The 24,212-nt window shown below is 46.8% G+C and overlaps 2 protein-coding genes and 1 pseudogene across 4 annotated transcripts in view; 2 read left to right on the forward strand and 1 right to left on the reverse strand.

Annotated features, from left to right (window-relative positions):
• Positions 1–255: 255 nt before the first annotated feature.
• LOC132542380 (putative PRAME family member 26) lies at positions 256–1,107 on the reverse strand. Its single transcript, XM_060204954.1, has one exon. The coding sequence runs from the start codon at positions 1,105–1,107 to the stop codon at positions 256–258; it is 852 nt and encodes a 283-aa protein (XP_060060937.1).
• Positions 1,108–2,144: 1,037 nt separating this feature from the next.
• Positions 2,145–2,646, forward strand: LOC107523330 (NADH dehydrogenase [ubiquinone] iron-sulfur protein 5-like; annotated as a pseudogene).
• A 7,829-nt stretch (positions 2,647–10,475) lies between these two features.
• RIMS3 (regulating synaptic membrane exocytosis 3) overlaps positions 10,476–24,212 on the forward strand; it is a 64,189-nt gene continuing 50,452 nt past the window's right edge. For all 3 annotated transcript variants that reach the window (XM_060206141.1, XM_007536091.3, XM_060206142.1), the window contains exon 1: positions 10,476–10,786. The gene's annotated coding sequence lies outside the window, so the exon portion shown is untranslated. The remainder of the gene's footprint in view (positions 10,787–24,212) is intronic.

Here is a 24,212-nt window from a genome sequence, read left to right on the forward strand (position 1 = left end):
CATGGGAAACTGGGGAATGTTATGCATGTACAAACTATTGTTTACTGTTGAATGTAAAACATTAATTCCCCAATAAAGAAATAAAAATAAAAAAAGAAAAATTCCCTAAAGACCCTTTCAAATTCCAAAGTGAAATCCATTTACTACAGTCTAGCACTGATGCTGGGTCTGTTTGTTTCCCGTCACATGGACCTGGTGTCAGAAGCAGGGTTGAGTGCACAGTGAGAAACAAAATTGATAAGATGTCAGTTCTTGTCAGTCTATTGACAGCTTCTTAAATTTCCTGACACAAGACTTACAGGGTAGAATGATGGGCTCCCCATTTCTGAACATCTTCTCAGCACATGAAGAACATTGACCAGTGCTCACCACAATGGACCTGGAGTGTCTAAGGTCCTTGAGAATCTTTATGATATGAGTACAATGCAACCTAAATGTTGCAGGCTGCAAAACTCCCTGTGGGCTGAAACTCTCCAGAGGGGCTGGATAGAGCTCTAGTTTTAACCTGCTGAGGCCCGAGGTACAGCTCAGCAGCTTCTCCAGGGTGGCCATGGACAGGCGGTTCCCATGCAGGCTGAAGGATCTGAGCTGGGAGCAGCTGCTCAGGGCAGGGAGCAGGACCTCAAGCTGGGGGTCCTGGAGGCCACACAGACCCAGGTCCAGGTGCTGGAGGGTGGATGCATTTACCTCCAGCAGAGATCGCAGGCACTTACTGACAGAGGTTAAGGGGACTCCCTTCAGACACAGGTCCTTCAGTTGACTGATACATGGGCTTTGGAACACGTGAGTCAATATTTTTTTTCTAAATCTGCAGTTAGTGAGTGAGAAGACCTCCAAGGAGGTATTAAAACACCTGAACAGACAGTGCAGATGATCCTTGAGGAAGGAGGGAGATTCCAGGTACAGCTCTTGAAGATGAAGTAGCTGGGAGCATTCAGATGTGAAATTGTTGATAGACAGCAACCTCCATTCTGCCTTTTCTGGGGTGGTTGCAGTAGGAATCTTGATGCAGACCACCAGTCTCTTGAGGTTACTCAGCATGCCCAGCAGGTTAGCAAGCATGCGCAGGGTGGAGAATGGCAAGGTACAATGGATTCCCAGCTCCATGATGTCACAGCATGACACGGCATACAGAAACCTGAAATACTTTCTGGTCAGGTAATGTATCCTTACTGTCTTATAGGAAAGGTGCACTCCCTTTCTTTTTTTTGGTCCAGTTCAGCAAGTAGGTGGAAAACCTATCAACTTGTTCTTCACCAAGGTAGAGGTCTACACACACCTCCAAGTAGGGTGTGGCCTTCTCTTTCTTTGAAGTTCCCTCAGGCATCAGTTCTCTCTTTTGTGAGTATGCTTGGAGGTGGGATCCAGTCCATGTGTTCCAGAACTTTTGCCCAGTGAACTGTAAGTCCAGCACCTGTAATCTGCACCTGCTGGGGGAAACTTTCTGCTTGATCAGGACATCAATTCCATCCATCACAGCTTTGAAACTTGGATTCTCAGGAGCCCTGTCATGAACCAGGGATCCCAGAGGGAGTCTTTCAAAGGGCCAGGACAGCACTATGGCCTTCAGGGTCTTGTAGCATCCTTGAATATGTGCTTTCAGAAACAGACTGGGTAAGAGTGCATCAGGTATGTCCTTCAGGGAAGAGATAGCCAAGTTGTCATCCTTCATCAGGCTCTGAATGGTCAGTTGTATGAGACTGGATGGATTGTCGTAGTTCATATTTGGTTTCCACAGTTAGTTACGAGAGTTCACAGTCAGAGATCAGTTCAAGGAACCAAAGAGTCACCAACCAGCGGTGATGAACTTGGTCATATGCTCAGAACTCAGGTCTCTGGAGAACCAACACAAAGACTGTCTAATTTTTAATTTTTTTTTTAATTGGGGAATTAATGTTTTACATTCAACAGTAAGTACAATAGTTTGTACATACACAACATTCCCCAGTTTCCCATATAACAATACAATCCCCACTAGGTCCTATGAATCCTTCCTGGACCTGTATTCTCCCCACAGATTTTGTTTTCTTTTAAAAATATTTTATTGGGGGGACTGACGGCAACAGGAAGGAAGCTGCCGGGTGTCGTGCCACAAGTGTCGTGCTTCGGGCGTCCTTTGCGGCAGGCCTGCACGTCGTTCGCACATAGTCCAGTTCCGGCGCATCCAGCAAGCAGACAAGGGCACATCTCTGTACGGTGGATCGCCATGCCTTTCTTAGATATACAGAAAAGGCTGGGCATTAACCTCCACACTGGGTTGACAATCCAAAGTGCTGAACAGCCTTTCAAGATCCCAGCTCGATGCCATGCTTTTGAGAAAGAGTGGATAGAATGTGCACATGGAATCGGTCGTACTCAAGCAAAGAAGGAGTGCAAGTTAGAACTGGAAGATCTCTCAGAATGTTTGTGTCGGACAAAAAACGATTCATCGTCTGAATGCCATTAGGAAACAACGGAATAAGCTGATGAAGGAAGGGAAGTACACACCTCCACCTCACCACCTGGGCCAGGAAGAACCTCGGCCTTGAGCAGAGTAGCTGCAGATGCCTGGAGGCTGATTTTCACGTTCTCTTCTTCACTGGAAAGTTTATTTACTGAAAACCTATTTGTGAAAGTGTCTAAAAATAAAGGGTTCCTCTATCCTAATATATATATATTTATTTTATTGAAATAAAGGTGGAGATAGAAAGTTCGAACAAAAATTACTAAAGTCCTGAACTCCAAGGAAATACTCAAAATAGAAGTCTAGCTTCTTTCCACGCTAGTGTCCCTGCGCTCATTGGCTCTGTTCCTACTCCTTGGTCCCTGTTTATTACACATTTTCCCCTGTTTTATATCTTACTGCCTTTCATCCACCAAGTTCCAGATGTTACTACAATCCCATCCTGACCTCCCTGGCCAGACGACCTTGTCTGGTGGCTGAAAAAGAGTTAACATATAAAGCCATACGAATTGTTGATTAATCATGAATCTAAAGGCTGGAATATTGCAGATGAAGATTTAGGGTCTCTGTTTTGGAAATAGCTAGTAGGTCTATTTTAGGTATATTCAAAAGGATCCATGACTTTATTAGTTTTTTTTTTTTCTTTAAGATTTTATTTACTTATTAATGAGGAAGATAAAAGGAGAGAGAAAGAACTAGACATCACTGGCACATGTGCTGCGGGAGATCAAACTCAGGACCTCACGCTTGAGAGTCCAAAGCTTTATCACTGCGCCACCTCTGGGATCATGACTTTATTAGTTTTTTCCTGATCCTGACATCGGATATGCAGGTAGACCCAGGTTATTGTCTGGAGAGATGATGTCATGGCTGGATAAAGGGCTAGAAAGCTGGGTCATGGAAGAGAGTAGCTCCCAAATATGGGAAAAGTGTGTAAATATTGTTGACTATAAACCCCATCGATTTGATCTGGGGCCCATATTTAACATAGGAGCCTATGTGACCTCTACATCCCTGTAGGTCCAAACTTGCACTCTGTGGTCATCAGTAAGAACATTCCGAGTTGCACCAATTTCAGGACCCATCTTCTTCAGGTGGTAGATAGAGTATGTTATCCAACCACCCTTCGGAGGATGGAACATTCTCTACCGTTGTTGATCAGGACCCAGAACTTTTATGGAAGCTTTGTTTTTACACCATCACTGAGAGGGAAGAGATTCTGGAGTACACCTGAGGAAGTCAGGTACTGTTTCTCTTACCTCAGAGGGAAAATGGAGAAGGAAGGACAACTATGGGATTATTTCACTCACAAATGGAATATATAGAATTGAAACGTAAGAGTTTGAAAAAGAAAAAAAATATATAGTCAACCCATAACTATGATCTTAGGAGAACTATGACGATTACTGTTGGGGGGATAGTGGTGTGGAATTACATCCCTATTATAACCTTGTAAATAAGCATTAAATCACTATATAGAACAGAGGACCTAGTGGGGGTTGTATTGTCATATGGAAAACTGGGAAATGCTATGCATGTACAAACTATTGTATTTATTGTTGAATGAAAACATTAATTCCCAATAAAGAAATTAAAAAAAAATCACCATTTAGATGAGAGACTAGAGTACTGCTCAGCTCTGGTTTATGGTGGTGCTGGGAAGTGAACCAACAGACCTCAGAGCCTCAGGCATGAAAGTCTTTTACAGAACCATTATGCTGTCTCCACAGCCCAACCAATTTTCTTTTCTTTTTCTTATTTATTTATTTATTTATTTACTTACTTACTTATGAGAAAGACAGGCAGAGAGAGAGAGAGAGAAAGAACCAGATATCATTCTTGTACATGTGCTGCCAGGGATTGAACTCAGGACCTCATGATTGAGAATCCAATGCTTTACCCACTGCACCACCTCCGGGACCACTTTATTTTCTTTATTTCATGAGACTGATATAAGGAGAGGCCAGGGTAGCACTCTGGCATATGCAGTGCCAGGGACTGAACCTGGGACCTCAGACTTGGAAGTCCGTATTTCTACAACTTTGTTACCTCCTAGGCTGCCCTGCCCTTTGACTGGTTTCTGTCACTCTGATGGGCATTATGTTGCCTTTCACCCATTATTGTGTTCCCAGTACTGGGCATATGCCTATACTTGTTCTATATTTGTTGCTGGATCTTTGTTGAGTAAATCAACAAGAAAGATTTTCAGTAGGAAAGGGAAATGTGACCAATTTTACTTCAGAAGGATTTCTTTTGTGTGAAAAGTATGGAGGTGGTGAGAACAACTCACAGATGCTTTCAGGAGTGAGAGGAAGGCAGTCTGGACAAGGGCAGTGGCTGTGGGTGAGGAGAGCAATGTGTGAACCAAGAATTACTTAGGAGGTAGACTGAGTAGGACCTGATAATTAACGAGGTGGAGATGAGGATGAGGGAGAAATCAAAAATGACTCCCAGACTTGAGTAATGGTACCCTGAACTCAGGTTCAAAGCATCTGAGCGGAGAGCATGGTTGGCAGAGTTGGTGACTGCTAGGCCAAGTCAAGTGAAATGTAGAAAAGTTTTCAAAGACTTGCTGTGTCCAGACTCCTTGGTCCTGGTGTGCCATTCAGCCTTCTCTGCATTGCTCACGAAGGCCCATGCTTCCTCCCCCAAAGCCTCTAGCTGCTGCCCCCCTCTTGTCCCTCACCCTCCTCTGGGCCCCTTTTCACCTTCACCTCCTTTCTGTGGCCAACTCACCGTCAGCTGGCTTCGTGGCTCACTTTATCAGCAATGTTTTTCTCTAGCCCAAACAGCTATTTTTCTCAATTCTGAAACCTAGTACTAGGACAAGACCTGGATTAAGGTTCACTTTTACAACTTTTTGTTTATTTAACTTCTTCAATGACTTGGATTAATTTTTCACTTTTTCTTTCTAATTTTTTAAAAGATTTTATTTATTTATTAGTGAAAAACATAGGAGGAGAGAGAAAGAATCAGACATCACTCTGATACATGTGCTGCAGGGGACTGGACTCAGGACTTCATGCTTGAGAGTCTGATGATTTATCCACTGTGCCACATCCTGGACCACCTTCTTTCTAAATTTTAATGGTTTATTTACTTACTTATTTTAAAGAAAAAAAAAAAGATCAGTGCACTGCTCAGCTCTGGCATATGGACGTGCAAGGGAGGGGGTTGAACCTGGAACCAAGCTCTGAAGCCTCTAGCACTAGTTTGGCTTTATTTTTAATTTTTTCATTGTTTTTTATTTATTCCCTTTTGTTGCCCTTGTTGTTTTATTGTTGTAGTTATTATTGTTATTGATGTCATTGTTGTTGGATAGGACAGAGAGAAATAGAGTGAGGAGGGGAAGACAGAGAGGGGGGAGAAAGACAGACACCTGAAGACCTGCTTCACCGCTTGTGAAGTGACTCCCCTGCAGGTGGGGAGCCAGGGGCTCGAACCAGGATCCTTATGCCAGTCCTTGCTTCACACCATGTGCGCTTAACCTGCTGTTAGTTTGGCTTTCTTATAATTAAGAGAGGAGTTGCAAGGTGGACACTAAAGTTAGATGCTAGTGCTAAGAGACTGGAGAAGTCACTTTTCCCAAAGCCTCCATTTTCTCCTCTGTCAAATAGAGATAACAATATAGTGGGACTACTTAGAAGAACAGTTCTGGGGATCAAATTAAAATCCTATGCTTAGTATTTCAGTACACTATTTGAAACATGGTGTTTGCTTTCTCAAAAGTTTAGTTGTCACCTTTTTGAATTTTTTTATATTCATTTATTGATTAGATAGAGACAGAGAAATTTCGAGGGGAGGGGGCGATAGAGACGAGACAGAGAGACACCTGCAGCCCTGCTTTACCACTTGTGAAGCTTCCCCTGCAGGTGGGGACCAGGGGCTTGAACACAGGTCCTTACACAGTGTAATGTGTATGCTTAACCAGGTGCTCCCCACCTGGCCCCTGCTTTTTTTTAATTTATTATTGGATAGAGACAGAGAGAAATTGAGAGTGAAGGGAGAGATAGAGAGTGAGAGAGACAAAGAGACACCTGCAGCATTGCTTCACCACCCATGAAGCTTTCCCTCTGCATGTGGGGACCAGGGGCTTGAACCTACGTCCTTTCGCATTGTAATGTGTGCGCTTAACCAAGTGCGCCACCGCCTGGCCCCTAGTTGTTACTTTTCTTAAGGAGAAAAAAAAAAGTGCCCTAATCGCTGCATGAATTGGAAACGAAGAGTGTAGTTCTCAGAATGACCACCCGAGGGAAGTGGCGAGCAGGCTCTGGGAGGATTCTGGCGTGGTGGTGATAAGGCACCTGCTGTGGACCCAGATGGCAGGGCTGGGATTTCCGTGGTTTTCCTGCCGCAGACCAGGTGGGCGCTGACCAGGACGTCTTGGAAAGAGCTTCAGCGATGTACCTGGTCTTGATTCTCACAGCCGCAACTTCATCGCCTCCTCGACTTGGGGAAGGGCTGGGAATGAGGGGGGGGGAGAGTCGGGGATGGTCTGAAGGAGCTAGAGTGGAGCATAACTGAGACTTACCCCATCTATTTTGTCACTTGTCTTTTGGAATCTTTCGGAACTGAGAGTATGATCGCTCATCAGTAGAAGTTTCTTTCTTTCTTTCTTAAGATTTTATTTATTTTATTAATGAGAAAGATAGGATGAGAGAGAGAAAGGGCCAGACATCACTCTGGTACATGTGCTGCCGGGATTGAACTCAGGCCCTCATGCTTGAGAGTCTAGTCCCTTAACCACTGCGCCACCTCCCGGACCACAGTAGAAGTTTCTTTCTTTCATTCGTTCTTATTTATTTATTTATTTCCAACGTTGTCGCTGGGGCTCAGTGCCTTTACTACGAATCCACTGCTCCTGAAGGCCATTCCCCCCCCCCCCCCGTTTTATTGGATATGACAGAGAGAAATTGAGAGAGGAGGGGTAGATAGGGAAAGCAACCTGCTTTGCCGCTTTCTAATGGAGCCCCCCCTGCAGGTGGGGAGCTGGGGACTCGAACCCAGATCCTTGTGTGGGTCCTTGCACTTCCTACTATGTGTGCTTAGCCTGATGCTCTTACCATCCTGCCCCTTTGATAATTTTTTTTAATGTTTTCCCTTCGACTTTTAGATTTCATTATGCTTAGAAAGCCTTTTTTGTTTCCAAGATAATTAAACATTCATTCATCATTTTATCTGGTACATTGTAGTGTTATTTAAATATGTGTTCCAACTGACATTTGTTTTGGTATTAAGTTAAGGACATAATTTTCTTCTGTTTTCGTAAATGACCCTCCAATTGTATTACCCATTTGTTGAAAAAATCTGTATCTCTGGGGGCTGGGCGATAGCGCAACGGGTTAAGCACAAAGACTGGCATAAGGATATGGGTTCGAGCCCCTGGCTCCCCACCTGCAGGAGGGTGTTGCTTCACAAATGGTGAAGCATGTCTGCAAGTGTCTGTCTTTCTCTCCCCTTCTCTGTCTTTCCCTCTTCTCTTAATTTATCTGTGTACTATCCAACAACAAGGGCAACAAAAATGGGAAAAATGACCTCCAGAAGCAGTGGATTCATAGTGCAGGCACCGAGCCCCAGTGATAACCTTGGAGGGAAAAAAATCTGTATCTCATCTGTATCTCCCTCACTACCATCAACATTCATTAGTGAGAATGAGAGAGAGTGAATAAGGAAGAGAAGGCTAGTGTACCTGTTACATGCAGTGCGGGGCACTGAACTCAGCACCTCATGCTTGAAAGTGCAATGTTTTATACACTGTGCCACCTCCCACAGCATATGATGCTATCTTTATTATACACTGAATTCCTTGCATGGCCAGATCCTTTTCTGCACTCCACTTTATATCATTTATTCATCGAACTTTGTTTTATTACTATACTGTTTCAAATACATTGACATCATGCTTTCATATGAAATAAGGCAATCCTCCCCCTCCCAGCTCCTGCCTGCTAGTTGTTTCAGGCTCCTCCTCCCACCCCCCAAGATAATTTTACTTTTGAATATTTATTATTATTGTTATTATTATTATTTTGCCTCCAGGGTTATCTCTGGGGCTTGGTCTGATATTACAAATCCACTATGACTGACAGCCATTCCCCCCCTTTTTTCTTTTCTTTTTTTTAAATTCATTCAATAGGACAGAGAGAAATTGAGAAAGGAGGGGAGACCGAGAGGGAGAAAGACAGACACCTGCAAACTTGCTTTAACACTCATGAAGTGTTCCCCCTCAGGTGGGGAGCCGGGACTTGAACCTGGGTTCTTGTGCACACCCTTTGCATAGCACTAGGTGCACTTAACTAGGTATGCCACCACCTGCACCCTGAATATTTATTCTTCAGTGTGCACTGAGAAATAAACTCCCACCTCACCCATATCCAATTCTTCTGAAAGCCACTGTGGAGCTTTGGAATCCCTGAAATTATAAACAAAGTACATATTTGTAAATTTTTCCAGGAGAGGTCCCAAATTTACATCAGCTATGTGAAGGAATCATAATTCCAAAGGGACTTCTGGTTTCCATGTCTCTGTGATGGGTTACATGTGATGTGCACAAGGGAATTTTGATTCTTCTTTTTCCCATTTCATCTTCATAGAGGCTCTGCTCTTCCCATCCACTGTTAGTCCAGTAACATCCCTGGTTTCATCTTTTGTCCCCTAGTCTAATTCTATCTGCTGTTCTAGTACAACTGTTTTACAATACAGGTCCTACATTCTAGACCTGATGGAAAATAGATAATAATAAAAGTTGAATATGTGAATGATATTATGAGTCCCAGTCCTCTTTGGCCAACTGTGAGATTCAATTTCAGGCTTTCCAAATTGCTGGGTCTCGGTTTACCCTTTCACAATGTAGGAGTCCCTAAGTGTCCCTAAAATGGACACTGAATCACAATAATGTCCTTTTCCATTCACAAGTTTTTAATGCAGTGCCTTCCACTGAGCAGCTCCCTAGTTTAATTTTCTTTTTTAAAAAAAATTTTTATATTTCCTTTTGTTGCCCTTGTTGGGTCGCTGTTGGATAGGACAGAGAGAAATGGAGAGAGGAGGGGAAGACAAGAGAGGGGAAGAGAAAAACAGACACCTGCAGACCAGCTTCACTGTTCGTGAAGTGATGCCCCTACAGGTGGGGAGCCAGGGGCACGAACTGGGATCCTTACGTGGGTCCTTGCGCTTTGTGCCACATGCGCTACCGCCCAACTCCCCCTAGTTTAATTTTTTTAGAAAGAGAGGGTGAAAGAGATACAGAGAAAGAGGAGACATCAAAGCATCACACCACCATCTATGGAGCGCTCCCCAGTGCAATACACAGTGCTCCTGTGTGGTACTGGGGCTTGAACCCAGAGCCTCATGCACAGTAGGGTGTGTGCTATGGGGCGAGTTATCTCCTGCCCTCCTCCATTTATAGTTAATCCATACCCTCGTCAGTGAGACTACTTATTTTACCAGCCGTTAACAAACAATGTGGAAGACAAAGGACAGAATTACCTCAATTTGAAAACCAGAACTCGAGAAAGGAAAGGGCAAGGCGGGGATATGCAGATAAATTTCCGGGAAGGACACTCTATTGGTTTACTTTGCGTCATTAAGTCTTTTACTTCAGTAGTCAATATTTGACCAAGTCTAGCAAATCTTTTCTCCTCTCAGGACTTCAGTTTTTCCATCTGTAAATTGAATTCGATTTTCTTTTTTTAAAGTCATCTTCCTCTTCTCTTACTAGTTGAGGTACTTGGATCAGGTCTAACCATACTGTGGTGCCATTGAGGTCCTGAGAGGTGGTCCAAAGAGAAGGGTGAGAAACAGATAAAGGTGAAGGTGCAGAGGGGGCAGAGCTCCAGACAAGAGCTTTTTCCAGGCACCTGGAGAGACGCGGGGCATCCTTTAAACTCAGCCGCCCCTTCGAAGATTTATTAGCATAGGCGCCCCCCAAGGTAAGCCTAGACTCACCCTATCCTCTAGGCCACGCCCACAACGGGAGGTGCTGCCTCATTGGACCCTCCCCTCTAGCGGCCCCGCCTCCTTCTTCGCCTCCCGCCAGCCAGGGCTTGGGCTTTGCACCCGGCGGCGGCTGAGAACGGTGGCTGCTGCGGAGACGGCAGCAGCGCAGGCGGGCAGAGCGGAGCTGCCCAGCCCGGTGGCGGGCGATGCCCCCATGAGCCTCTCTCGCCGCCCCTCCCCGCCCCGCGCCCCTACCCCTGGGAGTCCATCGCCACCGGCTTAGGACCGGGCCGCGCCTACCGCGGGTCCGCGGGGCGGGGTCCCGGGGCTGCACCTGCCCCGCCTTGCCGAGTCGCCTCGCTCAGGGGCACCCCTCCCTGTCTGGACCCCAGCCCCATCCCCGGGAAGGTAGGCCTTGCTCGCCTGGGAGTGGACGTGGGCAAGGGGCTGCAGAGGTCTGGGGGGGCAGGGAGGGAGGGGGCTCCAAGCCGGAAGGCGTCATGTAGGAATCTGAATATGCAGGGAGGGTCTGGAGAGGGGTTGGGGTGGGGGGGCGTCAGGAGATGAACCCAGGGTGTGGGATGGCTCTGGGTGGGAGCTAAGGTGTGAGAGGGAGACTTGGCATGTTTGAGGGAAGCCTAGAAAATGGGGTTGGGGGCTCCAGTGTCTTGAGTTCTTTGCTGATGCTCAGAGCACCTGGGGCCCTGGGCTTCAACAGATTTGTCTTGCATGGCATTTTTGGAAAGTGCTTAAAATCCCTCCTGGAAAGGGAGCTGGAAAGCAGCCCGCTTTCCTCCCGCTGCCTGTGCCCTGGTTGAGAAGCAGCCACTCTTTTCTCCCAACGTGACACCATTGTGGTGCCCAGAGGACCCCCGCCCCATGATGAAAAAGAGGCGGTGCTCACTCCAGCCCTCTGGGCAAAGAGAGGGCTTTTAGGGAAAGGTAGCCGGGCAGTCCACGGGGAGGAAGGAATTGAGGGTTCCGGAAGGCTTGACAAGACCCTCAGTGGGCACCTTTTCATTCAGGCAGAGGGCGTCTTCCCTGGCTGATCTCATACTGCCTGAAGCCATGCCCCCATCACTTTCTCTGAACACCAGCCCTAAGAGGTGGGCATCATCACCTCAGTCTCCTGTGCCTGGGGACTGAGGGAAGGCCCCTAGCTCCTGTGGTCCTTCATGGAGGTCTGCTATGCTATACTCAAGGCCCAAGAACAAGGAGTGCTAGCTGGTACGGCCACTCAGGGACTGTTCCCATGTGACCCTTTGGGACTATGGAACTGCCCCTTTGACCCTGTCCTTTCACTGTGATGACTTAATTTTTTAATTATATATTTATTTATGAGAAGGAAGAGAAAGAGAGAGAGGACAACAGAGCATCACTTTTATCACTCTGTCACATGCGAGGCTGGGGCCTGGGGATTGAACTCAGACTCTCATGCTTGAGAGTCTAACACTTTATACTTTAACCACTGTGCCACCTCTAGAGCTGGTTTCCTTTTTTTTTTTTTTTTTTCCCCCCACCAGAGCACTGGTTAGCTCTGGCTATTGGTGGTTGGGACCTTTCTCATACAAATCCTCTATACAGCTTCTTCTTCTTCTAGCGTTTGCCCTCTATACAGCTGATAGGCTCTTGCTTGTGGTGACTTCCTAAGTCTAGGATATTTGGATTTGGGGCCTAAGGTGGTATGAGAGGATAATTCTAGGCTCAACCTGACCACCAAGGGGTTAATAGCCAGCCCCACAGTTGCTGACAGCCACCAATTAGTCTGTAATCTGGCAGCTGTCAACTATCCCTGGGGACATTCTCTGAGGAGGGGGGCTTTGGGGAAGAGGTCCTTGAAACTTATGCTTGAACTGAGCACTGTGCCTTTCAGAACCTGCCTGGCTTAGGAACCTCTAGCCTGAGGTTCCACAGTGACCTAAGCATCTGCAAGGTATGAAGCTCAGAGTCCAGCCAAGTTGGCTTCCCACCTATGTCCTTACACTTTCTGATTGTGTGGTATTGTAGAAGTAACTTTGCCTCTCAAAGCCGACTTGAATAAAATAGACCCACCTGCCAGGTCTGCTGGGAGGAGTAAATGAAATGGTGGATTTGAGCTGCTTAGCACAGGGCCTGGCACTCAGGGGAACTGAGTAGATAACTGCTGAACACATGAGCAACCTCTGTGCCAAGGACTTGATGAGCCAGGCGGGCAGGAGTCAGGCTGAGGACCCAGCAGGGACCAAGGTCCCTTCCCTCGGGGCATGTGGTCTCTGTGGGTCAGGCAGGCACTGTCTGCCTTAGATATTGTATCTTCTTCCCTCCTTGTTCACAGACACTTCTGGTCTCTGGACAGTAATTGGATTTTACTCTATGGAACCCAGGGCTGAGTTATGACCCTCTGGACTCCCTACATACGTAATCAGATACTAACCTCTATGGGGTCTGTCAGGGGTCTGGCTGCTGTTTGTCACTGCAACAACAGCTGGCCCTTTAAAGAGGGAAGAAAACAATTATCTGGCCTGGGCATTGCATCAGCTGGAGCCTGGAGGGTCCCTGGGGGGGGGGGGGATGTGCAGGCTGGTGGTTGATTTCATTAGTGCCATGTGAGAACTCTGACCCAAGTCTGCCCCACTCTCCAGCCGCAGTCTTCCCTCCCAGGCAGCACCAGCAACCTTAGTACTCCCTTGCCCCACCCGCCCCACCCTGGGAGCCCCACCTTGGAAGACTGTGCATCCTAGTCCATGTCATAGTCCTGACAGAGGGGGTGATAAGGAAATGTCCCTTACACTGGCCTTTTGCTGAGTTGAGATATGGGGTGTACCTCCTATTCTTCCACATTAGTGTTCGGTTGACCAGGGGGAGAACTTATGCTCCCCACCCTGGGGTTTTGTTGGGGGGGGGGCTGGGCGGAAGGAGTAACTCCTACATTGACCTTTTGCTGACAGTGGAGCTGTTTCCTACACTGCTGTTTTGCTGACCTGACAAGGGAGCTATCTGCCTGAGGTGTGTGTAAATGGGGGCACGGATTAGAAACCAGTGAGCTATCTGGGAACAGTGAGTCACAAGGGCAGAGAGGACACCAGGTACTTGGGCATCAGCTCTTGCCTCTTCCACTTCTAGACCGCTACTACTTCAGGCTGGTGACTTCAACTCCCTTTCCTTAAACTGCTCGGGAAGACAGAGATGCTATATGTTCTGACTACTGCACTCCCTTTTGGAAGATACTTGTAGGGGGTTAAATGTAGCAACTAGAGGTACAGTACCCAGCCTGGGGCTTGCAGGTAGAGGGCACATCCTGTGTGATGATTCCATTTTCCTCCAGGGCTGCTCCTACCTGGGGTTCAAAATACCTGGATAAGAATAGGAAGGTTGAACAGGAGTGGAGAGGAGGAGGTGGAGGACAAGTGTAGGGCCCTTGTTTTGTAGTAGGAGACACATTCAGTTTTCTGGTCTACCAAGCTCTGTGAACCAGGCATCTACTACCCTTATGGAGCCTACTCTCTAGCAGAGAGAAGAGTCAAAGCAAGTACGTACATTGTATAGGATGGAGGGATCCAGCAATTGCAGGGTGACAAAGAATTGGTGGAGCAAAGAAAAAGGAAAGAGTGTGTCCTAAAGCTTTGGTGATGGCAAGTACAGACCAGTGTGGGATGGACAGGTGGTAGGTAACCTCTTCTGCCTTCCTGGTCTAGCAGGATACTAAACTTTTGGGAGTTATTCTGAGGCCAATGGCAGCCCCTAGAGGATTTTAAACAGAGGAGGCAGGGTCAGATTTCCAGAAACTGTCAAGTAGGGTCTATGGGTCTCATGTAAAATCTCCTCAGGAGAGAGTCGGGCGGTAGCGCAGCGGGTTAAGCACAGGTGGCACAAAACGCAAGGACTGGCATAAGGAACCTGGTTCGAGTCCCCGGATCCCCACCTGCAGGGGAATTCTGAAGCAGATCTGCAGGTGTCTGTCTTTCTCTCCCCCTCTCTGTCTTCCCCTCCTCTCTCCATTTCTCTCTGTCCTATCCAACAACGACGACATCAATAACAACAACAGTAATAACTGTAACAATAAAACAACAAGGGCAACAAAAGGGATAAATAAATATAAAAATATAAAAAAATTAAAAAAACCTGATCTCCTCAGGAGTGACCTTTTGTCCTCTTGTACCCCCTTCCCTGTGCAGCAGCCCTGATGCCCTGGGAATGCTTGTTTATGTGGCTTGCCCCAGTGGGAGGGGCCAGTCCCAGTCACTGCTGCTCCCTCTCCCTGGACTGTGCCTTGTTGATGAAGCTTGTCACTTGGGACCAAGTTCTCCCAGCCTCCCTAGGGAGCCAGAGGGCAAGAGGCAGAGCTTTGGCACCAGGTTGGCCTGAATTCACATCCCAGCTCTGCAGTTCCTGCGCTGGGTGACTCTGGCATGCCACACCCTGTCTCTGCACCTCTGTGTCCTCTTCTAGAAAATAAGGTTGATATTATCACCCTGTGGAAAGGCTACAATGAAGTTCCAGGTGGGAATCACAAATCTCAGTGTGAGTTGACATCTCTGTCTTGTGTAAACTGACACTTATAAGGATCTCACCCTTGTTTGAATGTCCTGCCATCACCCTCTGGGATTTTTTTTTCTTTTAAAAGATTTATTTATTAACATGAGAAAGAGAAAGGGGCAGGGGGCAGGGATAACCTGAACATTCTGTTGGCACTTGTGATGGTAGGGATTGAACTTGGGACTTCACACTTTTAAGATTTATATATTGCAGGAGAGAGAGAGAGAGAGAGAGAGATGGAGAGAGGGAGAGAGAGAGAGAGATATGTATGGGTCCAAAGCATTACTCTGGCACAGGCAATGCTGGGGATCAAACCTGGGATCTCTTGCTTGACAGCCCAGTAATTTATCTAGTGTGTCACCTCCTAGACCCAAGGTCTTAAAAGCCATTAGGCTTTTAAGCCTAATGGTCTAGCCACTATACCACCTCCATGATCACATCATCTAGAATTCTTAATGATTTTGAGCAGGAGGTCCTGTGTTTTCCTGTAGTACTGACCTTCCATGCTATATAGTCTCACAAATTGGGCCAGGGTAGAAAGAGACAGGAAAGACACAGACCTGCAAATAGTTCCCAAGAGGAGGAGGTACAAGGTGTAGGGCATGACTAACTGTCTTAAGGTGGGTGGGGTGTTAATAATAGTGACCATTATTTGATACTTACGGTGTGCTACCACTTTCCATACTCATATTTTCTTTTTTTCTTTTTTAAATTTAATTTATTTATTAATGATAAAGATAGGAGAAGAGAAAGAAAGAACCAGATATCACTCGGGTACATGTGCTGCTGGGGATTGAACTCAGGACCTCATGCTTGAGAATCCAGTGCTTTATTCAGTGCACCACCTTCCAGTCCACTGTACTCATCTTCAGATAGCCCTATGAGTCAGGCACTAGTATTCTTTCCATTGTGTAGGTGAAGAAACTGTGGTTACATTGCTTCGCCAAAGTCATATGACTGTTGAGAGGCAGAGCTGGGTTTGACACCCAGTTGCTGAACTGCAGAGAACATGCCCTCCCACACTAGAGAGGTCTCTGCTAGACCCCTGAGTTAGCCTGAAGGTGAACTTGGAGTTTGTGAGGAGGAAGAAGGCATTGTGGAGTATGGAAGGCCCTCTCAGGTAGAGAGTGCTGTGCAGTCGTGCTTGGTTTTGGGAGGCACAGCCAAAGCCAGACGCTTCCTATCCTATGAGCAGTAACCTCTGGATTTCAAAGTTCTGCTTTTCAAGCTCATTCCCTACCCCTACCTATTCTACTCCCAGGCCTTGCTGCCACCAGGTTCCTCCGTGCTAAACAGCTCCTCTGTCCCATTCCCAAGCAATCTCAGTTACTCTCTGGACTTTATGATTTCTAGGTTCAAGGCTGCAAGTCACAGTGCGTTCTGGGCCACATTTATTTTGTTTTGTTTTTCTGAGCCAGGGCCTTAAAGATGCATGATTTCACCCTTCCCAGGCCGCTTGTTCATTCAGATGGAGAGAGGGAGAGGTGCCACAGCACTCCCATACTCCCACGTGGTTTCAGGCCTTGAACCGGGGCTGTGTGCATGGCAAGGCATGAGCCCTACGAGGTGTGTTATCTCTCCGGCTCTGGGCTACATTTAGATGTCTCATATCAGTCTTGGGTCAGATCCGCAGCTCTGCCTGCCTGCACCTGCCTCCAGTGTCCCCGGCTCATCTCTACCACCAGCCACCCACTTGCTCCAGCTGGAAAGCTGGAAGTTCTCCTGGACACCTCCCACTCCCTCACCCCCACACCCCACACCCTACAGCCAGTCCTCAGCAGGTCCTGTGGGCGCTCATGAATCTCTTTCCCTGCCCACTGCCCCACCCCAGGCCACCATCCCCTCTCTTCAGACCCACCACCACTGCCTCCTCATCTTGTCTCCTTCACATGTCTGTTCTTGCCCCCACTTCATGTCGTGTTTCACACTGTCGCCAGAGTGAGCTTATAAAGATAGAAGTGGGATTGTGTCATTTCCCTACATAAGAGCCTTTCACAGACTTGAGATAAAATCTGGACACTGGTGCAGTCTGCAAGGCCCTGCATGGTCTGGTCCTTCCCTTCCTTTCTCTGTCTCTCAGCTCATGCCAGTCGCCCTTTACCTCCACTGCAGGACATTCACACATCTGTTCCTTCATCGTGCAGTGCACTCCTTCTCCAGATGCTCTCTTAACTCCTACTGATTCTCCACGTAGATTCCAGCTCAAGCATCATTTCAGCAGCCCTGAGCAGCAGAAACTAGATGCTGTGCCCCTCTCTGGAACCCTCTGCTTAAGGATGTGTGATATACCTGCATTGTTTTTCTCCTTCATCTTTCTTTTTCTTTTTTTTTTTTAATTTATTTCTTTATTGGGGAATTAATGTTTTACATTCTCCTTCATCTTTCTTGCTCAATGGTAAACTCTGTGGGTTTTGCTCAACCCTGCACATAGTAGGGGCATAGTGAGCTGTCTGGTGAATGAAAGTACTGGAGAGACGTGTAATGGTTTATGCAAAAGGCTTTCATGCCTGGGGTTCCAAAGTCCCAGGTTCAATCCCCAGCACCATCATAGGCCAGAGCAGAGCAGTGCTCTGGTAGCTCTCTGTGTATGTATCTTTCTGTGTCTCTCTTTCATTAAAAATAAGTAAATAAGATATTTAAAGAAAAATAAAAGTACTAGGCAGACCATTGCTTCAGTGTCCATAAGGGTTTCTCTCCATGCCTCCTGGTCTGTTCTCTCCAGTCCTTTCTCTGTTTAGTGATCTTTCTAAAAGACAGAACTGACCCTGTCACCCCCTGCTACTTAAAATACTTCAATAGCTTCCCATTGCTGACAGGAAAAGGCCGTAGCTTCTTAGCATGATTTTCAAAGCCCTTTATGATCTGTGCCTGACTGCCTCTCAAGCCCCATCTCCCCACTATCCCCACCCTCTTCCCCCAACACTTTGAACTCATGGCAGTTCCTCTGACACATCAGGCTGTTTTATGCCTTTGTGCCTCTGCACTTGCTGTTCCCTCTGCCTGCATTGTCTCCCCACCCCTGCTTTTTCTTCCGGGAGAATGTCCTTCATTCTTCAAGCCCAGCTCAGTAGCCACCTTTGCTGTGCACAACCCACCTGGCCCTCCCTGTACAGAGTTAGTCGTGTGCCGCCCCCCCCCCCCCAACCCCTCGGCCACATCTGTACAGAGTCCTCCTCTTCCTCTTTGCCTCCCATTAAACTGAGTTACTCCAGGGCAGGTACAGCAGATATTTCTTGAGGCTTGTGCATCTTTGCGTTTCTAGCACCCATCATCTCCCCTTTCTAAATTAGGTCTTCACTTGTATACAGAAATCCACTCAAGACAGCTTAAGTAATAAAGAAGGGCTTATTATAGGGATGCAGGAGATTCCTAAAAAAACTGAGAGGGAGAAAAGCCATTCAATTCTAGAGGTGGGACCTGGAAGGCCAGGAGAAATAGAAGGAGTGGTTCCCTGTGTCTTTTGATATCTTCAGGCTGGGTTTTTCCTCCGCATTTCCAGGCACCGAGTCTCTTGTTGCTCGACATTGTGTTCCAGCCACATTCAGAGACAGAACACAGGGCATGGCAGAGCTGAGGCTAAAGTCCCAGGAGAGGCTCTGATTGGCTCTGAGTGGGTCAGGTGCCCACCCTGGTGCAGTCAAGTGCAATGTGCCGGGAGGATCACAGAGGCAGCTGTGCAGACGTGGCTCTTTGGCTCTTGACTCCTTCAGAGAAAGGATGTCTTTGGTCTCTGGACAGTTGCTACAAAAGGCATCTATTAGAATCCCTAGAGTGCTGGGTGGGGGTAGACAGCATAATAGTTATGCAAAGAGCCTCTCATATTTGAGGCTCCACAGTCCCAGGTTCAGTCCCCTGCACCATCATAAGCCAGAGCTGAGCAGTGTTCCAGTGGGGGGGGGAAATCCCTAGAGTGCTAGGGGGAGGGGGAGGGATAAGGAGGTTGGCCCCCAACCTTTTGTTTGGACAGCACCTGGAGGAAATGCACCTGGCACTGTGACTTCCAGTGCCCAAAGCAGGTTCTGGAGAACCTGTCAAATGTCAGTTAGAGGCTCAGGCAACAATATAGAGATGAAGCCCCAAATTGCCTTACCTCTCTTACCTCTCAGAGGAGTGCCAAAGAGAAGCTAAGAGTGTGAGCAGCCAAGCCAAAAGGCAAGTCTTATTCACTCTTTAAGATTTAACTAATTTTGTGGTCTGGGAGGTAGCGCAGTGGTAGAGCTTTGGGCTCTCAAGCATGAGGTCCCAAGTTCGATCCCCAGCGCACATGTGCCAGAGTGATGTATGTCTGGTTCTTTCTCTCTCCTATCTTTCTTGTAAATAAATAAAATATTTAAAAAAAAAAAGCAATCTTCACTTAAAAAAAAAAAAGACTTAACTAGTTTATCTTCCTCAGTGAAGAACCATACCATGCTTTCCCTCCATTCCATCTGTCTCTGAGAAAATTATTATTTTTATTTATTGAATAAAGACAGTGAGAGATCAAAAGAACAGGGGGAGATAGGGAGAGAGAAAGAGAGAGACACCTGCAGCACTGCTTCACCATTCTCAAAGCTTTCCCCTGCAGATGGGGACTAAGGGCTTGAACTCAAGTTCTCGTGCATTGTAACATGTGCTTTCAGCTAGGTGTGCCCCATCACCTGACCCCTGTCATTTTTTTTTCTAAATTGATTCTGTTCTTTGTACTTCCATAGTAGTAAGCATTTTTGAGCATTTATTCTGTCAGACACATGCATTTTTCAATTTAATGTATACACCTCATATTTTATAGACAAGGAAACTGAGGTTCAGGGGGGTGCCACTTATAGACTAGGGATGCACAACAGTGTGGTGCTAGAGTAAAAGGTGTTAGCTTCCTTCTGCCTATTTACTTCTGGGATTGAGAAGGTCTCATGGGCAGATGTTAGGTTACCACTGTCCAGAGCAAGGGCTCCTAATTATGGGATGAGTAATTAAGGTAGAGTAGAAAGGTATGTAAATGGGGATTGAAGGTCTCTTGCTCATGAACCAACCTTATATATTTGTGTGACTCTGGACTAGACTCTTAACCTTTCAGAGAATCTATTTCCTCACTCAGAAATGGGAATGATAATTTTTTTTTTCTGTGAGATTTGCATTTGATGGTAGGTTTAAGGACAAGATATAAATTGTAAAGAACAGAACTTTCTAAGGATTGTTATTACCGGAATGGACTATGGTCATAGGGTGCCAGCTGGCCACTGTGTCCAAGCTCCTGTAGGAGACAGGCAAGCGTGGAACATCCCAGTATTTGGAATGGGATCAAGATGACTTTTAGTGGCTTGTGGACCTTCCATTTCTATTTCTGTATTTATTTTGGTTAGAGACAGAGAAATTGAGAGGGTAGGTGAGACAGAGGGGGAGACAGAAAGAGAGACACCTACAGCATTACTTCACTGTTTGTGAAACTTTCCCCCCTGCATGTGGGGAATAGGGGCTTCAGTCCAGGTCCTTGGTATTGTAACATTTATGTTCTACTAGCTACACCATGGCCCTGCTCCTGAACCTGTCTTTTCATAGTGTTGGCTCACCTGGCAAGAAAGTGGGTTCTTTTTCCACTTTATTGAGTCCAGGTTTGGCTCAGAGAAAAAGCATCAATATGGTGATAGTGCCTTTAACAACTTTTCCAACATGTGCAATACTTCCCCATTTATTTATTTAAGTTATTAGTCTAGGAAATGAACTCCTAGGTTTTCTTGCATATGTGTGATACTGGTGAGCAGTTTCCCTTGTCCAATTTTTATTCTATATTTTTAGTGTGAAAGAGGCAGAAAGATAGCAAAGTGCTACTCTGCCATCTATGGAAATACCTTTGATGTTGTCCATGGAGTTCCCTTGTGGTGCTGGGGATTGAACCCAGGGACTAATGTATGGTAAGTTATGTCTTTTACCCACTGAGCTATGAACTCTCAGACCCTCCTCCCCCCCTTTAAAAAATTATTTTATATTTATTTTACTTTTTGTTGCCCTTTTTTTTTTATTGTTGTAGTTATTGTTGGTGTTACTGATGTCATCGTTGTTAGATAGGACAGAGAGAAATGGGGAATCAGGGGCCTGAACCGGGATCCTTATGCTGGTTCTTGCCCTTTGCGCCACATGCGCTTAACCCGCTGCGCTACCGCTTGACTCCCCCTCCTCCCCTTTTTAAGAAAGATATTTGGCTGGAAGCTTCATGTAGCTAAAATGTAATAATGCAGGCATACTTCAGAGATATTGTAGATTCAGATCCAGGCATCTGCAATGAAAGAAATATAGCAATAGAGTGAGTCACATGGTTTCCCAGTTGCACGCAAATGATGTTCATACTAAAGTGTAGTCTGTTCAGTGTGAGATAGCACTATGTCTACAGAAAGAATGTACATGCCTTAATTAAGATACTTTATTGCTAAAAAAACCACTAATCAATCATCTGAGTTTTAACTGACTCCATTTTTTCCTACAATTAAATTTTATTTAATTTTCAAAGCCCAGTAAAGCAAAATATGATAAGGTATATGTGCACATCTTTTTTTTTAAATAAAGATTTATTTGTGGGTGTGTGTGTGAGAGAGAGAGGGAGAGAGAGAGACAGACAGACAGACGTCAGAGTACTGCTCAGCTCAGGTATATGGAGGTGCTAGGGACTGGACTTGGGACCTCTGGATCGAAAGCATGTTAAATCTTGTGCTTTAACATGGGATTATCCCTCTGGCCCGATGCAGTTTTGCTTTTACTTATCTATTACTTATTGAAAGTGGTCTTTCCTTTTTGCGTACAGTGGTAACGGAGTTTTTGTTTAAAATAAATGCATTTAAATTAAACATGTCCATTTAAACAAAATAAATGATGAGCAGTTCAGGAGTGTGGATAATGCAAAACTGGAAAGTGGTCTGGAGACATCAGAAATGTGAGCTACTGGCCTAGGTAACCGTGAAGGTGCTTTCTGCCTACTTGGAAAATTAACGTCTCTCTCTGATGTGCTGGTCTGCCCTCCCCCCACCTTGTACTCTAATGGGGGTTCTTTCAGAGAATCTTGCCATGATTGTCCTGCAGAAAAGATAATCTGTATCCCTATTCCTCCCACTTGCTTGAGGGACTTGGATTGAGGTATCTATATGGAGGCAAGATGCCTCCTCATCTCTGAGGCTGGGCTTGGGAACCTTTAGGGAAAGTCGAAGCCACAGGCTGCATTGCTTTCTAGGTTCCTGTGCACAGCATGGACTAGCCTCAGAGAGAGCTCCTATGGGAGCCCCAGGTGAGGGTAAAACTGTCTCCAGAGCCTCATGCCCCAGAGCTCAGGGCTCAGGAAGGATGAAGCCAGGAGGTTCTTAAGGACCCCTTTTCTTCTGCCTTCCCCACTCCCATCTCTCTGTGCTGCTGACTGTCTGCCCCTGAGATCTGGCAGCAAACCTAGGAGACTTAAGAGAACACATTGATATATCCACAGGGTTCAAGCCTAGGATCAGGAGGGAGGAAAAGTCCTGTCAGCCTCCTCCCCAGTTCCTCATCTCTACTAGGGGAGGTCATGTCTGGGGACAGGAAGGGCGGGGGACCTGGGTGTGTGCCTGTATATCCTGGGTGACTGTCTGAGGGTATCTGTGGAGACATATTGTCTGTGAGCAGAAAGATGTATGCGTGCATGCAGGGTGTGTGTGTGTGTGTGTGTTGCAATAAATGTAATTCTTACAGGTCTGAGGATGTGTGTGAGCATATTGTACGTATGATGAAGAGATCCTCATGTCATATCCCTCTGGTTCTCTGTGAGGGAGTTTCTGTGCAGCCTGTGAGTTTATGTGCATGTGACAGAGTGTCTTGTGTGTCTTTGTGTGATGTGCTTGTGGGTCTTTGGTGACCACATCGCCTTGGAACACGCATCTGGGAAGCACTTGGTATGTGCTGTGTGTATGTGTGGTGTGTCTAAGTAGCTTGCCTGGGTGTGGTTTGTATGGTGCTTTGTGTATGTAGTTGTCTTTGTACAAGGCGTATCTGTCAGTGTGAGGTGAACGTGATAACCACTACACTATGGAAACCTGGCGTATCTGTCAGTGTGGTGTGTTTGAGTAGCCATGTGAAGACATGCAGTATGCACTGGGGTCTTTGTGACCTGGAAAGATTGGGGTGGGGGAGCAATGAGCGGAGGGGTGAGGGGTGTGCTGGGAGTGTGGTGTGCCTGAGGGCAGTGTGTCTGGGCTGGGGTCGCTGGTATGCTGTGTTTCCGATGAGAGGGGGAGGGGAGCTGCGGGCCCTGGCGGCGCCTACTGACTTGGCGCGGGCCTAGTAACTGGAGCCCCTTCCCCCATCAATTATTGATCCAGTCCCATGGGCTGGAGCTAGCGCCAAGTGCTGTCTGTGGTGCTGCAGGCAAGGGCATGGGCGCTCTTGTTGGCGTGGGGCTGAGAGGTGGGGAAATGTCCCTACCCACCAACACTCTTAGTGGGATCCCTACCTGTCCCTATTTCCCATCTGCCATCCATATAGAAAGGGGGTAGTGGTGGAGACAGAGGCCAAGTGAGTATTTTATTGGCACCAAGTATACACCAGGGCTAAGGTTACCACAGGGCTGGGACCGTCCTAATTTACACCTGTGCTCCTGGTGTGATTGCTGGTAACATCCCTGCTCATTCTCAAAAGGGGTCCTGTTAGATGATAACTTGTCTGCTCAGCAGCAATTCAACTTTCATTCAAAAGCCTCTTCTCTTACCTCTTCACTTCCCCTCTAATACGCCCCCCCATCCTGCCTACAGATTCTGTAGAGTGTGCAAGTGCCAGATGTTTGTCTGTGTGTGTGTGGTGGGGGTGGGGTGGGGTGGGGTGGGGTGGTGTTGGTGTGTGAGCTGTCCTTCCTGTATCATGACTGAACTGCAATAAGTGCTTGGAAGCCCTGGGATCCTGCATCCCAGCCCACCACCAAGGGATTCAGTCCTTTTCTCCATAACTCCAAATTCTTCTCTCCAAACTGTGCTTTTTCAAGCCTGAATGTTACTTTTTTTTTTTTTTTTTTCCTGCTCCAGGGTTATTGCTGGGCTCGGTGCCTGCACCATGAATCCACCGCTCCTGGAGGCCATTTTTTTTTTTCTTCCCCCTTTTGTTGCCCTTGTTGTAGCTTCGTTGTGGTTATTATTATTGCCCTTGTTGACACAATTCGTTGTTGGATAGGACAGAGAGAAATGGAGAGAGGAGGGGAAGACAGAGAAGGGGAGAGAAAGATAGACACCTGCAGACCTGCTTCACCGCCTGTGAAGCGACTCCCCTGCAGGTGGGGAGCCGGGGCCTTGAACCGGGATCCTTACGCCGGTCCCTGCGCTTTGCGCCACATGCGCTTAAC

This window comes from Erinaceus europaeus, chromosome 13 (genome assembly GCF_950295315.1).
Source record: "Erinaceus europaeus chromosome 13, mEriEur2.1, whole genome shotgun sequence".
Lineage (NCBI taxonomy): Eukaryota > Metazoa > Chordata > Mammalia > Eulipotyphla > Erinaceidae > Erinaceus > Erinaceus europaeus.

Excerpts from the sequence above, each read along its gene's own strand:
- LOC132542380 (XM_060204954.1), bottom strand. The coding sequence starts at position 1,107 with ATGGAGCTGGGAATCCATTGTACCTTGCCATTCTCCACCCTGCGCATG.